Source organism: Carcharodon carcharias, chromosome 33 (assembly GCF_017639515.1).
Source record: "Carcharodon carcharias isolate sCarCar2 chromosome 33, sCarCar2.pri, whole genome shotgun sequence".
Lineage (NCBI taxonomy): Eukaryota > Metazoa > Chordata > Chondrichthyes > Lamniformes > Lamnidae > Carcharodon > Carcharodon carcharias.
This window is the reverse complement of record NC_054499.1, coordinates 2,926,488-2,940,091: the sequence shown is the minus strand read 5'-3', so window position 1 is coordinate 2,940,091 and position 13,604 is coordinate 2,926,488. Positions and strand designations below refer to the sequence as shown.

The window sequence follows — 13,604 nt, the reverse complement described above, 5'->3', positions numbered from 1 at the left end:
TGTGGTATTAATGGAGATGCTGTCTGTTACTGAGGGGGGTGGTATTAATGGAGTTGCTGCCTGTACTGAGGGGGTGTGGTATTAATGGAGTTGCTGTCTGTTACTGAGGGAGTGTGGTATTAATGGAGTTGCTGTCTGTTACTGAGCGGGTGTGGTATTAATGGAGTTGCTGTCTGTTACTGAGGGGGAGTGGTATTAATGGAGTGGCTATCTGTTACTAAGGGAGTGTGGTATTAATGGAGTTGCTGTCTGTTACTGAGGGAGTGTGGTATTAATAGAGTTGCTGTCTACCACTGAGGGAGAGTGCATTAATGGAGTTGCTATCTGTTACTGAGGGGGTGTGGTATTAATGGAGTTGCTGTCTGTTACTGAGGGAGTGTGGTATTAATGGAGTTGCTGGCTGTTGCTGAGGGAGTGTGGTATTAATGGAATTGCTGTCTACCACTGAGGGAGTGTGGTATTAATGGAATTGCTGTCTGTTATTGAGGGAGTGTGGTATTAATGGAGTTGCTGTCTGTTATTGAGGCAGTGTGGTATTAATGGAGTTGCTGTCTGTTATTGAGTGAGTGTGGTATTAAAGGAGTTGCTGTCTGTTATTGAGGGAGTGTGGTATTAATGGAGTTGCTGTCTGTTACTGAGGGAGTGTGGTATTAATGGAGTTGCTGTCTGTTATTGAGGGAGTGTGGTATTAATGGAGTTGCTGTCTGTTACTGAGGGGTGTGGTATTAATGGCGTTGCTGTCTGTTATTGAGGGAGTGTGGTATCAATGGAGTTGCTGTCTGTTACTGAGGGAGTGTGGTATTAATGGCGTTGCTGTCTGTTACTGAGGGGGTGTGGTATTAATGGAATTGCTGTCTGTTACGGAGGGAGTGTGGTATTAATGGAATTGCTGTCTACCACTGAGGGAGTGTGGTATTAATGGAATTGCTGTCTACCACTGAGGGAGTGTGGTATTAATGGAGTTGCTGTCTGTTACTGAGGGGGTGTGGTATTAATGGAGTTGCTGTCTGTTCCTGAGGGAGTGTGGTATTAATGGAGATGCTGTCTGTTACTGAGGGGGTGTGGTATTAATGGAGTTGCTGTCTGTTGCTGAGGGAGTGTGGTATTAATGGAGTTGCTGTCTACCACTGAGGGAGGGTGGCATTAATGGAGTTGCTGTCTGTTACTGAGGGAGTGTGGTATTAATGGAGTTGCTGTCTGTTATTGAGGGAGTGTGGTATTAATGGAGTTGCTGTCTGTTACTGAGGGGGTGTGGTATTAATGGCGTTGCTGTCTGTTATTGAGGGAGTGTGGTATTAATGGCGTTGCTGTCTGTTACTGAGGGGGTGTGGTATTAATGGAGTTGCTGTCTGTTACTGAGGGGTGTGGTATTAATGGAGTTGCTTTCTGTTATTGAGGGAGTGTGGTATTAATGGCATTGCTGTCTGTTACTGAGGGGGTGTGGTATTAATGGAGTTGCTGTCTGTTACTGAGGGGTGTGGTATTAATGGAGTTGCTGTCTGTTACTGAGGGGGTGTGGTATTAATGGAGTTGTTGTCTGTTGCTGAGGGAGAGTGGTATTAATGGCGTTGCTGTCTGTTACTGTGCGGGTGTAGTATTAATGCAGTTGCTGTCTGCCACTGAGGGAGTGTGGTATTAATGGAGTTGCTGTCTGTTGCTGAGGGAGTGTGGTATTAATGGCGTTGCTGTCTGTTACTGAGGGAGTGTGGTATTAATGGAGTTGCTGTCTGTTACTGAGGGGGTGTGGTATTAATGGAGTTGCTGTCTGTTACTGAGGGGGTGTGGTATTACTGGAGTTGTTGTCTGTTGCTGAGGGAGAGTGGAATTAATGGCGTTGCTGTCTGTTACTGTGGGGGTGTGGTATTAATGGAGTTGCTGTCTGTTACTGAGGGGGTGTGGTATTCATGGCGTTGCTGTCTGTTAATGAGTGGGTGTGGTATTAATGGAGTTGCTGTCTGTTACTGAGCGGGTGTGGTAATAATGGAGTTGCTGTCTGTTACTGAGGGAGTGTGGTATTAATGGAGTTGCTGTCTGTTACTAAGGGAGTGTGGTATTAATGGAGTTGCTGTCTGTTGCTGAGGAAGAGTGGTATTAATGGCGTTGCTGTGTGTTACTGAGGGGGTGTGGTATTCATGGAGTTGCTGTCTGTTACTGAGGGAGTGTGGTATTAATGGAGTTGCTGTCTGGTCCGGAGGGGGTGTGGTATTAATGGAGTTGCTGTCTGTTACTGAGGGAGTGTGGTATTAATGGAATTGCTGTCTACCACTGAGGGAGTGTGGTATTTATGGAGTTGCTGTCTGTTACTGAGGGAGTGTGATATTAATGGAGTTGCTGTCTGTTATTGAGGGAGTGTGGTATTAATGGAAGTGCTGAGGAAGTGTGGTATTAATGTCGTTGCTGTCTGTTACTGAGGGAGTGTGGTATTAATGGAGGTGCTGAGGGAGTGTGGTATTAATGGCGTTGCTGTCTGTTACTGAGGGAGTGTGGTATTAATGGAGTTGCTGTCTGTTACTTAGGGGGTGTGGTATTAATGGAGTTGCTCTCTGTTACTGAGCGGGGTGGTATTAATGGAGTTGCTGTCTGTTACTGAGGGAGTGTGGTGTTAATGGAGTTGCTGTCTGGTCCGGAGGGGTTGTGGTATTAATGGAGTTGCTGTCTGTTACTGAGGGGGTGTGGTATTAATTGAGTTGCTGTCTGTTACTGAGGGAGTGTGGCATTAATGGAGTTGCTGTCTACCACTGAGGGAGTGTGGCATTAATGGAGTTGCTGTCTGTTGCTGAGGGAGTGTGGTATTAATGGAGTTGCTGTCTGTTACTGAGGCGGTGTGGTATTAATGGAGTTGCTGTCTGTTACTGAGGCGGTGTGGTATTAATGGAGTTGCTCTCTGTTACTGACGGGTGTGGTATTAATGGAGTTGCTGTCTGTTACTGAGGGAGTGTGTTATTAATGGAGTTGCTGTCTGTTACTGAGGGTGTGTGGTATTAATGGCGTTTCTGTCTGCTACTGAGGTGGTGTGGTATTAATGGAGTTGCTGTCTGTTTCTGAGGGAGTTTGGTATTAATGGCGTTGCTGTCTGTTACTGAGCGGATGTGGTATTAATGGAGTTCCTGTTCTTGAGATGCAGTGTTAAACTATGGCCATGTCCACCTGCTCTTTTGGACATTAACGCTTTTGTGACACAATTCAAAATGACATTTTCCTGGCCAATACTCCTCCTTCGCCAATGCTATTGTTAACTGACAAACCAGACATTCATTTCACTGTTTGCTTTTTGCCATCTTGCTTGGCGTAAATGGCTGGTACATTTTGTCTGCACAGTAGGAGTTATTGCACTTCAGAGCTATTAACAATATGCTAGAGCTATTAAAAAATTTCAAAAAAGGTGTGGTAAAGTGCAGTAGAAAAACCGCTCTCAAGTTCAAACCTGAGAGATGTAAAGGGCTGCATTAATGCTCAGGCTGGTTTGCCCTCTGCAATATTTCCAGACCAGCAAAGCCACTACTAACCTGACCAGGCCAATCCTTCACCCATTTGTCCCGTCTGGTGAGCATCTTCTTCAGGGCCAAGCGACACTCTTTCAGCAGGTCTTTAAGACTAAAACGCATGGTGCGTTCCACATCACAGAGCCATGCCTGAGGGACAAGAACTTATCATAAAAGTAACAAGGAGATGCATTTAACCCCAAACATTGAGCTAGACTCCCCGCCATTAGCTGAGCTACTCAGGGACATGGAAAGCCCCCTTGACCTGTATTGAACTGATCTCTGCCAAGGCAGGATGTTGGGAGGGTAACAATCTGCCGTGGATCCAGAGGAGTAAAACCAACCTGGTCACTCCCTACGGATCTGTGCTGGAGGAGCGTAGGTGCGGGTACATGTGTGGACAGAATCTACGTGAACTGTGACACTGTTACAGTCGAATGGCCTGTTGATACTCACCACCTTGAATAATGGAGTGAGGTGCTGGAGGACACGCACTTCCCAAAGAACTGTTCCCCAACAAAGCAGCTGACGCATTCAAGAGATGGGGAGAAAATCCCCAAGAGAAAGCAAGGGTGTGTAAAGGACAGTGCCTCTGCCTGTGCGGGATTCACTGGCACTAAGGATTGCAAATGGTTTGAGCCTTCGTTGCAGCTTTTGCCGTCTGTTGTGCTGGTCTGTTTGTGTTGGACCCCTGTGACGACCTGAGAGATTGCCCAATACTGATGGGTGCTTTAATGCACTGTCATACTTGGTCCTAAAATCAGCACTCTGAGTAATGTCCTGTGCATTAGGGAGTAGGGGTAAATGGGACCAAATGAGAGGCAACTGGTTAAAGCACACAGCAGCTCCGAGCAGCAGAATACACATGGGCAAATGACTGTTGGCTTGCTGTAATAGACTGTTAAGTCCATTAGCTGGCTTTGTGTGACAGTAAGTATAATCGCACCCTAAGGCTCTGAAGTTACATAAGGAATATTACCCAATGAAGAGGTGAAAAGCAGCTCTGTGTTCCCAGCCAGAAGCTACACTTATCGAAAGTGCAGGCTGGAGATAGGGTTCAGCACTGTAGCCCCAAACCTCAAATACCCACTCACTGCAAGTGTGATTCCAAAGTACTCTACCCCTTTAATATTCAGATGGACTCTACTTCTCTATTTAAAGGGACATTAAGCATTTTAATGTGAAAGTCTTGAGAGGGAGGATTTTCTTATGGCTGTCTTGACTTTATAGGTCATTATTAATCATGGTACTTCCCTGCCCTTAAATTTCACCTATTGTTCCCCCATTGCCTCCTGGTCTAGTTAGTCTTAGCCAGTCCTGCAAACACTTCTCTAGCCTGATCATACCAGTTTGAGAAAACTACATGGATTTCAGAACACAGAAACAGCCCATCCTGCCCATCTGCTCCATGTTGGTGTTTATGCTCCACACCAGTCTCCTCCCATTCCCTCTTCATCTCACCCTATAAGCATATTTAAGGGGAGGTGGTGGCATAGAGGTATTGTCACTGGACTGGTAATCCAGTGACCCAGGGTAATGCTCTGGGGACCGGGGATCAACTCCCACCACGTCAATAAAAAATAATCTGGAATTAAAAGTTTAATGATGACCATGAAACCATTGTCAATTGTTGTAAAAATCCATCTGGTTCACTAATGTCCTTTAGGAAAGGAAATCTGCTGTCCTTACTAGTCCGGCCTACATGTGACTCCAGAACCACTGCAATGTGGTTGACTCCTAACTGCCCTCTGAACAAGGGCAATTAGGGGTGGGCAATAAATGCTGGCCCAACCAGCAGCGCACACATCCCATAAAAACGAATAAAGAAATAAAAAAGCCTTCTAGTTCTTTCTCCCTCATGTGGCTATCCCGCTTCCCCTGTACAATTCACCTCAACCACTCCCTGTGGGAGTGAGTTCCACCTTCTCGCCACTCTCTGGGTAAAGAAGTTTCTCCTGAATTCCCCATTGGATTTATTAGTCACTCTCTTATATTTCTGGCCTCTAGTTCTAGTCTCCCCCACAAGTGGAAACATCATCTCTACGTCTACCCTATCAAACCCCTTCATAATTGTAAAGACCTCTATCAGGTGACCCCCTCAGCCTTCTCTTTTCTAGAGAGAAGAGTCCCAGCCTGTTCAACTTTTCCTGATAGGTTATAAGCTCTCAGTTCTGGTTTTAATGCTTGTAAATCTTTTTTGCACCTTCCTCACTGCCTCACTATCCATTTTATAAAAGATATCGAGGTCAGAATTTTTCACACTTCTCCAAGTGTGGTCTAACCAAGGTTTGATAGAAGTTTAACATAACCTCTCTATTTTTCAATTTTATCCCTCTAGGAATGAGCCCCAGTGCTCGGCTTGCATGTTTAGTGGCCTTGTTAAATTGTGTTATGACTTTTAATGATTTCTTAATTGGTATCGCCAGATCCCTTACTCCTTTATCCTACTTCATATCCAACTTCTCCTGATCATTCATCTATCTTGTTTTTGAATCTTGTTGAAAAGAGAGACTTGTTATTGAAGCTTTTTGTCTGGCACTCATCAGGACAAACACAAATTTCAAACAATCACAACAATTTATGCTGCTGGGGAAAAGGGTGCTGATTAGTTGGCAAGTCAACTCTGATTGGAGGAGGCATTGTCATAGAGAAAATACTGGGGAACCATTGGCTCCCCATGCTCCCAGGTAATTCAAAAAAGGCACAAGGCTTGAACATCTTCCTTCAGTTTGCAGAGAACAAATATAAATGAGCCATTTTGAAGCTTTAGCAACATTTCTCTTTTTTCAGCAATATTCAAATTCTGTCCTACCAAGCCAGTGTTTATCTCATTTTTCTGGGGTGGAGTGAGGGGTGGCTGGATTTTTGGGGTGATCTGAGTAAGGAGCTGCAGTTACACAATGTAATGGCTGCAATGTGGGTCATTCCATCTCTGACAGAAGTACTCCTCATATCCACTGAATGTGTGAGCAGCTGCAGGTTGGTGTGGTTCCGGTAGATTGACCCCGACCCCGGTGTTAATTTGGAACCATGCTGCAGGTGAAACCCCAGCTGGCAGGAGATGTCCATACCTCCACAGGACCCTCGAGCAGAGTGGGATGTTTGAACTCCACGTACTCTCCGTCAGCGGCAAACATTCCAGCAGCTTCCATCTTGTTGGTGGTTCCGATCTAGGGAGACACGTTAGTAGCCTCGGTCAGGTCAATTGTCACAGTGATGGATACCCGTACTCTCGGCTGGTGTGGTTATAGCACTGTCTGGAAATCACCAGGTCAAATTCAATGTAGCAATCTGCAGGCTGGGACTGGTGAAAATAGGATGGCCATTAAAGCCGTCTGTCAGGATGTCATTACAATCCAAATGGTTCACTTATATCCTTCACAGGAGCAAAGCACTCAGCCCTACATGGCCTGGCCTAACAAAAACAAAAATAGCTGGAAAAACTCAGCAGGTCTGATAGCATCTGCGGAGACAAACACAGTTAACATTTCGAGTCTGTATGACTCTTCATCAGAACTAAGGAAATATAGAAATGTGGTGAAATATAAGCTGGTTGAGGGGGGTGGGACAGGTGGAGCTGGATAGAGGGCCAGTGATAGATGGAGGCAAGGAAGAGATTGCCAAATATGTTATAGACAAAAGGACAAAGGGGTGGCCTATGTCTCTTAATGCACACTGATTTCCCCCTGTTCCAGAAACCTGGTAAGTCAAGACTTCTGACAACTAAGGAAAAGGAATAAATGCAACCTTGCCTGCTGCCCACTTCCTGAGAGTGGGGAGGGCATGCGCAAGAGTGGGAGAGAGTTTGTGAGTGAGAGCAAGCAGTTCATGGATGGGGACAGATCTGCACTTGGCTGTGATGTAGTGAAGTACCTGACTAACACTTCAAGGTCATGTCTGCACAGGAACATCACTCATTCACCCAGGGTCACCTGTGAAACCAGTGTGGGGTCAGCACCTATAGGAGAGATGACAATGGAGGCAACTGACACTACCTTTTGCATTTTGAGAGTTTTGATGTTGTCAAAGCATTTCTTCATGTGGGGTTGCACTGCTGGAGGGTTGCGGGACTGTCCCAAGATCTCCAGCAGGTCGTCATTGGACAGGAAGTAGAAGCGTGGGAAGATTTGGCGCTTGGTCTCCAGGTACATGTCCAGGGATTTCTCAATCTCTTCCAGCTTTGAGTTCATGCCATTCAATGTGTCCAGTAAACCTGAGGGAAGCAACAGCAGCTCCTGTATCAACACTGCTTCCCACAAAGAGAGCTTAAAGCACTTTACTTTAAAGAAAAGTGGCAAGAGTCCAAGCAGGAAGCAAAAAGGAAAGACAGAGAGAGTTACAGTGGGTGGTGGGGAGGATAGAGGAGCAAGGATAGAGATTCACTGACTTTGAAAGTGCAGAAGGAGGAGGCAGGGTTAAAGGAACTATGCAGAGTCCCAGAGAGGAGGAGCTGGCAGGCTGCTAGCATTGGTTCATGGGACAAGAGCAAGGACACAGTGGGCCAGGGGACACAATTGAATTCTGGTGGAGTCCACATGGCTAAACATACTGACATTGTAATTTCATCCTTAGGTGAGAATTGCGACTGTAAGAGATTACCACACCGTATCAATTCCATTTGACTTTTGCCCTCCAACTCTAATCCCTTACTTGCACCCCCCCCACCCCCATTTCCTATAGTGGTTCTGTTTTGCTAAGGTACAATTCCAGGGGTGATGGCAACTCCAATTCATGTACTGGGAATTTCCAGCTCCACCCAAATCTTCATTGACTTCGGCGGGACAGGAAGATCCTGCCAGCAGGAAGGACTGGAAAATCCCACCCATGATCTTGCTCTAGTTCTCATCCTTGTTCTGGACCTCCCCCCACCAAATAGCTTCTCTCTGTCTGCTTGAATCTTAAATAACTCAATTAGATCAGAATGAATCTTCTATACACATGGGAATACGAGCCTAGCCTATGCAACCTGTTCTCATAGGTTTGTCCCTATTAGCCCCTAGTTCTGACTCTGCGAATGGGTGCTGCACTCCCTCCAGGGCCAATATATCCTTGCCGAGGTGCAGTGCCCAGAATTGAACGCACCTGGGTGATGGGTTCCCTGAAGAGCATTGGGATCACGGACCAGACGATGCATTATGATTTTCCACTGCGCATCAACGTTCTCAAACTCTGCTGACTCCAGAGGAAGCTGTTTTCTGATGTCCTCGCCAAGGAAAATGTTCTGCAGCAAAAACCCCAGGAGTCTGTTAAATACCATTACTGGCTCCTGACTGTCTCTCATCCTCTCCTGAGTGCCCTGGGACTTTCACTGGGGCTACCACTCCTGTCACCCACTGGCTGAGGTCAGTGAACAGGGTACAAACTGGAAATTGAAGCTGGGACCTCCAGAAACTGTATGGTCCAATATCAAGCAGATATTTACAGATATTTACACCTGCCAGTGTAAATTCTCTCTCCATACCAGTATCAAACTGCTATGCACAGTAGAAATGAACTCTTTTGTGTCCAGAGGAATTCCTACAGGATTGTTGTGCTGGAGGATATTGGTGGATGGTATTTTTCACAGCAGTAAGCTCACAGCTGCACCTGTGTCTGCTGCCATAAGTGGGAGGATTCCAATTGCTTAATTTGAGCAGACGAGAAATTGATCCCAGCGTCTTTTGGAGATGTTAATCCGTCCGTCCTTTCAGGTAGACAAAGTTTTCACCTAATTGGGATGACTCAGGAGCCCTTTAAAAACGGCAGGCAGCTCCCAATTTTGGGAGTTTCCGATTTTTAGGAGGGTTTTAAGGGTGTGGGTTGGTTCGGGTGGCAAGCCCGCATCCTGCATTCCCGACCTGGCTGGCTCCATTACAGAGACAGGCATGTCCTCGTCTTCCCCAGTTTTCATGCAGTCAGGCCAGCATTTCAAAGGGTGTGGCGAACGTATAGTCTGGATGAGGGAATCTTTTGAAAGGCAAGTTCAAAAGGTCTCCTCATGCACACCCCCACCCCCATGCCAAGGTATGCTTCTACTCACCCCTATGCCTCCTCATGCCCCCCCAACCCCCCCCACCCCACCCCCCACCATGTCAAGCTGTGGTACTTCCATGCCCATTCACTTGCAATACACTGTATGGAACTAATGAATCCTTTGTGATAGTAAAATGTGTAAAAATATTTTTGTAAAAAGGCATTCATTTAAACTTTCCACTTTCTGTAAAAAAAACTCCTTTTTACTACAGCCCAATAAAAATGTCAATCATCCAGAACCTTTAAAGTGTCAATAACTGAAACTTTAAGCACTTAAAACCTCTTTATCTGGTACAAGCAAACATTGTGAAATGGGCAGCATAGATCAGAGAGCTTGAGCGGTGAATCAAGCAATGCTTTCTCTGGGGCTCATGAGTTTCAACACTGTAAAGGATTTCTGGACTCTCAGCTAAGCCTGATTGTTTTCTTGGCTGAGAGCTCAGACATCCATTAGAGTACTAAAATACCTGAGCCCCAGGCAAAACATTGCTTAATTGACAGCTCTGGCTCTCTGATCTAGTCTGTCAATTTTACAATGTTTGTTTACACAAGGTAAAGAGGTTTCAAGTGCTTGCAGTTTCAGCTATTGATACTTTAAAGGGTCTGGGCGTTTAACACCTTTATTGGGTTGTTGTAAAAAGGTGTTATTTTTTAAGAAAGTGGAAAGTGGTCTGGAATTTCCAGCCCTACTGGCGGCCAGGATCTTCTGGTCCCACCAAAAGTCAAAGACTTTTGTATAGCACACCATGACGGATCCCCGTATGGCGGGGCTGGAAAATCCCAGCCTGTGTTTTTTTAAGCTTTTTTTTTTGACATGCCTTCCTGTCACAATTGGGTTCATTGCTCCTCTACAGTGTATAGTGGATGAATGGGCATGGAATGTCATAGCTTGACATGGAGGGGGGTGGGCAGCATGAGGGATCATAGAAGGTGGGTGGGGGGATGGTTTGGCATGGAGGCATGAGGTGGCATGGGTTAGGCATGGGGGAAGTGTGTGCAGGGTGAGGGCTGGAGGGCCTGTTTTAATTTGAACCGGGATTCAGTCCCACGACACCATGATGGGCCTTTTAAACAGCCTGCCTCCATGGCCCACAACCCCTTTGGCTGCCTCTGAACCTCTGAACTTTTCCTTGACTGTTGCCCACATCATACCCCCCGACAACGATGAAAATCCCTTCACTGCGGACATTTTCTCCTGAGGCAGGCGGGCTGAGCTGGGAATTTCCCGCTACCTACCTCAGGGGTGAAAATCCAGGCCAATATATTCCGTGGCCTCTATTTTGAAGAAGAGTAGGAGATTTCTCCCCCTAATCCTCAAGCAATATTTGTTCCTCAACCAACCTCATTAAAACAGATGATCAGGTCATTGCCACATTGCTTTTTGTGGGAGCTTGCTGTGCTTAAATTGGCTGCCTTGTTTACTACATTACAAAAAGTATTTCACTAGCCGTGAAACGCTTTGTGAATGTCCTTTCTCTAACTGAAACAGTGTATTAATACTGCGAGATGGGTCACCACTGTAATATCTCTGTAAAGGCGTCAGTTACCTCCAGGTACAACCACTGCCTCTGTACGGTTAGGATAATTTCTATCACCTCCAGAATGAGAGACAGGCACCGTTCCCAATAATCCACTTGTTTGTCAAAAGCCCTCAGATATGGGGAAGACTTCATGGTCGACAGTGTGAGTTGGTTTTCCTCCAACGCCTGGAAGATTTCATCCGTTCCTCTGCACGCAAACATTAAAGATTATGTATGAACATCAACATGACAGCTCCTGGCATTCACGGGGCAATGGGTTCTGAATCGGACACTTCACGGGATTACCCAAGGGAGGGACAGCATCGGCACAAGAGCTCAGTGCAGATGGCTGGGGTGTTAAATACTTTGGAATTGCCCAGCAAATCAGCTCCTCCATCACTGACACCGGCAGTCCAGCTCGCAGTTATAGCTGTGCATCTGCATCCAGCATCCAAGCTAGCCAGCCAACAGCGCACACACGCCCCATGTATCAGCACTGGCTGTACACTTGCCAGCTATTCATGTTGTGCAGCAGACACACTTGAATGAAAGGCCCTACTTAGATCAGAGTGGGAGCCATTAACTCTGAGCAGCACGATGACCACAGCAAGTTACAAATTAGAGGGACTGGCTGAGCCTGGGTGAAGCATCTTGAAGGAACAGTGAAACATCTGTTACTGGTTACCAGGTCTTGTACAACCGTTTAATGTTTCATCCTTCGGGCTTTCATTCTTTGGCCGTGTTTTCTGGCTGTTGTTTATTTTTTGCAGATTAATAAGCTTTGCACAAGAACTGGGATTTTTATCTGGGCTCGAGAAGTTTGTCAATGCTTTCTGTGTGTTCTATCTGTCGGCCTGGGTTCTTGCTTGCAATGTGTTCAGGCAGAGTCTGAAGAGCTGAGGCCTTATTTTGTTTTAGCATGGATTTCTCACCACCTCACCCCCAACATCAAACCCCTCCCCCCCCCCACCCCCGCCCCCCCGCCGCCCACCACCACCACCACAGTCTACCCCCACACATAGTGGGCAGAATGTACAACACAGCCAGAAGCCATTCAACCCAATTGGTCTGTGCTGGTATTTCTGCTCCACACGAGCCTCCTCCCACTCCTACTTCATTGCACCCTATCAACATTATCTTCCATTCCTTCCGTCCGCATGCATTTGCTTAGCTTCCCCTTAAATGGATCTATCAACCACGCCCTGGGGCAGTGTGTGACACGTCCTCACCAGTCTCTCCGTAAAGATTTCTCCTGCATTACAGCAGGTGCCTCCAGCAATCAGATCACACGATACAGACCATAGGGACAGAGCTTTATTTCAGCAGATGTGGCAGGGACACCTTGCATTAACCTCATTCTAAAATATTATGGTGCTGAAATTCCTGACTGTGACCTCTGCTCTCTTTCGGGGAAGTTTTCCATTCCCAGAGCATACTGCAAAACATATTAGGGAAACCTCCATGCAGCCTGTGATTTTTTTTGTCCATTACTTTGCGAAGGATGCGGAGGGAGAAAAGCAGAGGTTAGCAATCTCTAGAATTTCTCTTCTATTTTTGTCCTCCTGTTTGTTGACCTACATTGAACATTGCCGGACAGGAAACCAATTTTAAAATTCTCATCCTTGTTTTCAAATCCCTCCACCAACTTTCCCCCTCCCTATCACTGCAATCAGCTCCAGTCCTACAACCCTTCGAGATCTCTGCGCTCCTCCAGTTCTGACTGATTTCCTTTGTTCCAGCATTGACAAGTGGACCTTCAGCTCCTAAGCTCTGGGATTTTTAAAAAAAAATTCATTCATGGGATGTGGGCGTCGCTGGCTAGGCCAGCATTTATTGCCCATCCCTAATCCCTTGTTCAGAGGGCATTTAAGAGTGAACCATATTGCTGTGGGTCTGGAGTCACATGTAGGCCAGACCAGGTAAGGACGGCAAAACAAAAACAGAATTACCTGGAAAAACTAGCAGGTCTGGCAGCATCGGCCGAGAAGAAAAGAGTTGACGTTTCGAGTCCTCATGACCCTTCAACAGAACTGATCTTTCTTTACAAGGAGAGGGAAATATAAGCTGGTTTAAGGTGGGTGTGGGGGGGGGGGGGGGTGGAGAGAAGTGGAAGGGAGGGGGGTGGTGTTAGGATAGGAGCAGATCAACAAAAGATGTCACAGACAAAAGAACACAGAGGTGTTGAAGTTAGTGATATTATCTAAATGAATGTGCTAATTAAGAATGGATGGTAGGGCTCTCAAGGTATAGCTCTAGTGGGGGTGGGGGGACATAAACCTTGAGTGCCCTACCATCCATTCTTAATTAGCACATTCATTTAGATAATATCACCAACTTCAACACCTCTGTGTTCTTTTGTTCTTTTGTCTGTGACATCTTTTGATGATCTGCTCTTATCCTAACACTGCCCCCCTTCCACTTCTCCCCCACCCCCACCTCCCCCCCCACCCCACCTTAAACCAGCTTATATTTCACCCCTCTCCTTATATTCGTTCAGTTCTGTTGAAGGATCATGAGGACTCGAAACGTCAACTCTTTTCTTCTCCGCCGATGCTGCCAGACCTGCTGAGTTTTTCCAGGTAATTCTGTT

The 13,604-nt window shown here is 46.3% G+C and overlaps 1 protein-coding gene across 1 annotated transcript in view; it reads right to left on the bottom strand.

Moving 5' to 3' along the window:
- The window catches only part of dnah2 (dynein, axonemal, heavy chain 2), a 251,184-nt gene that overhangs the window by 96,030 nt on the left and 141,550 nt on the right, over positions 1-13,604 (bottom strand). The window contains exons 27-31 of the mRNA XM_041178731.1: positions 11,042-11,222; positions 8,565-8,703; positions 7,478-7,695; positions 6,554-6,652; positions 3,507-3,632 (exon numbers count right to left, since the gene is read on the bottom strand). Coding sequence (XP_041034665.1) covers positions 3,507-3,632; positions 6,554-6,652; positions 7,478-7,695; positions 8,565-8,703; positions 11,042-11,222 — 763 coding nt within the window. The remainder of the gene's footprint in view (positions 1-3,506; positions 3,633-6,553; positions 6,653-7,477; positions 7,696-8,564; positions 8,704-11,041; positions 11,223-13,604) is intronic.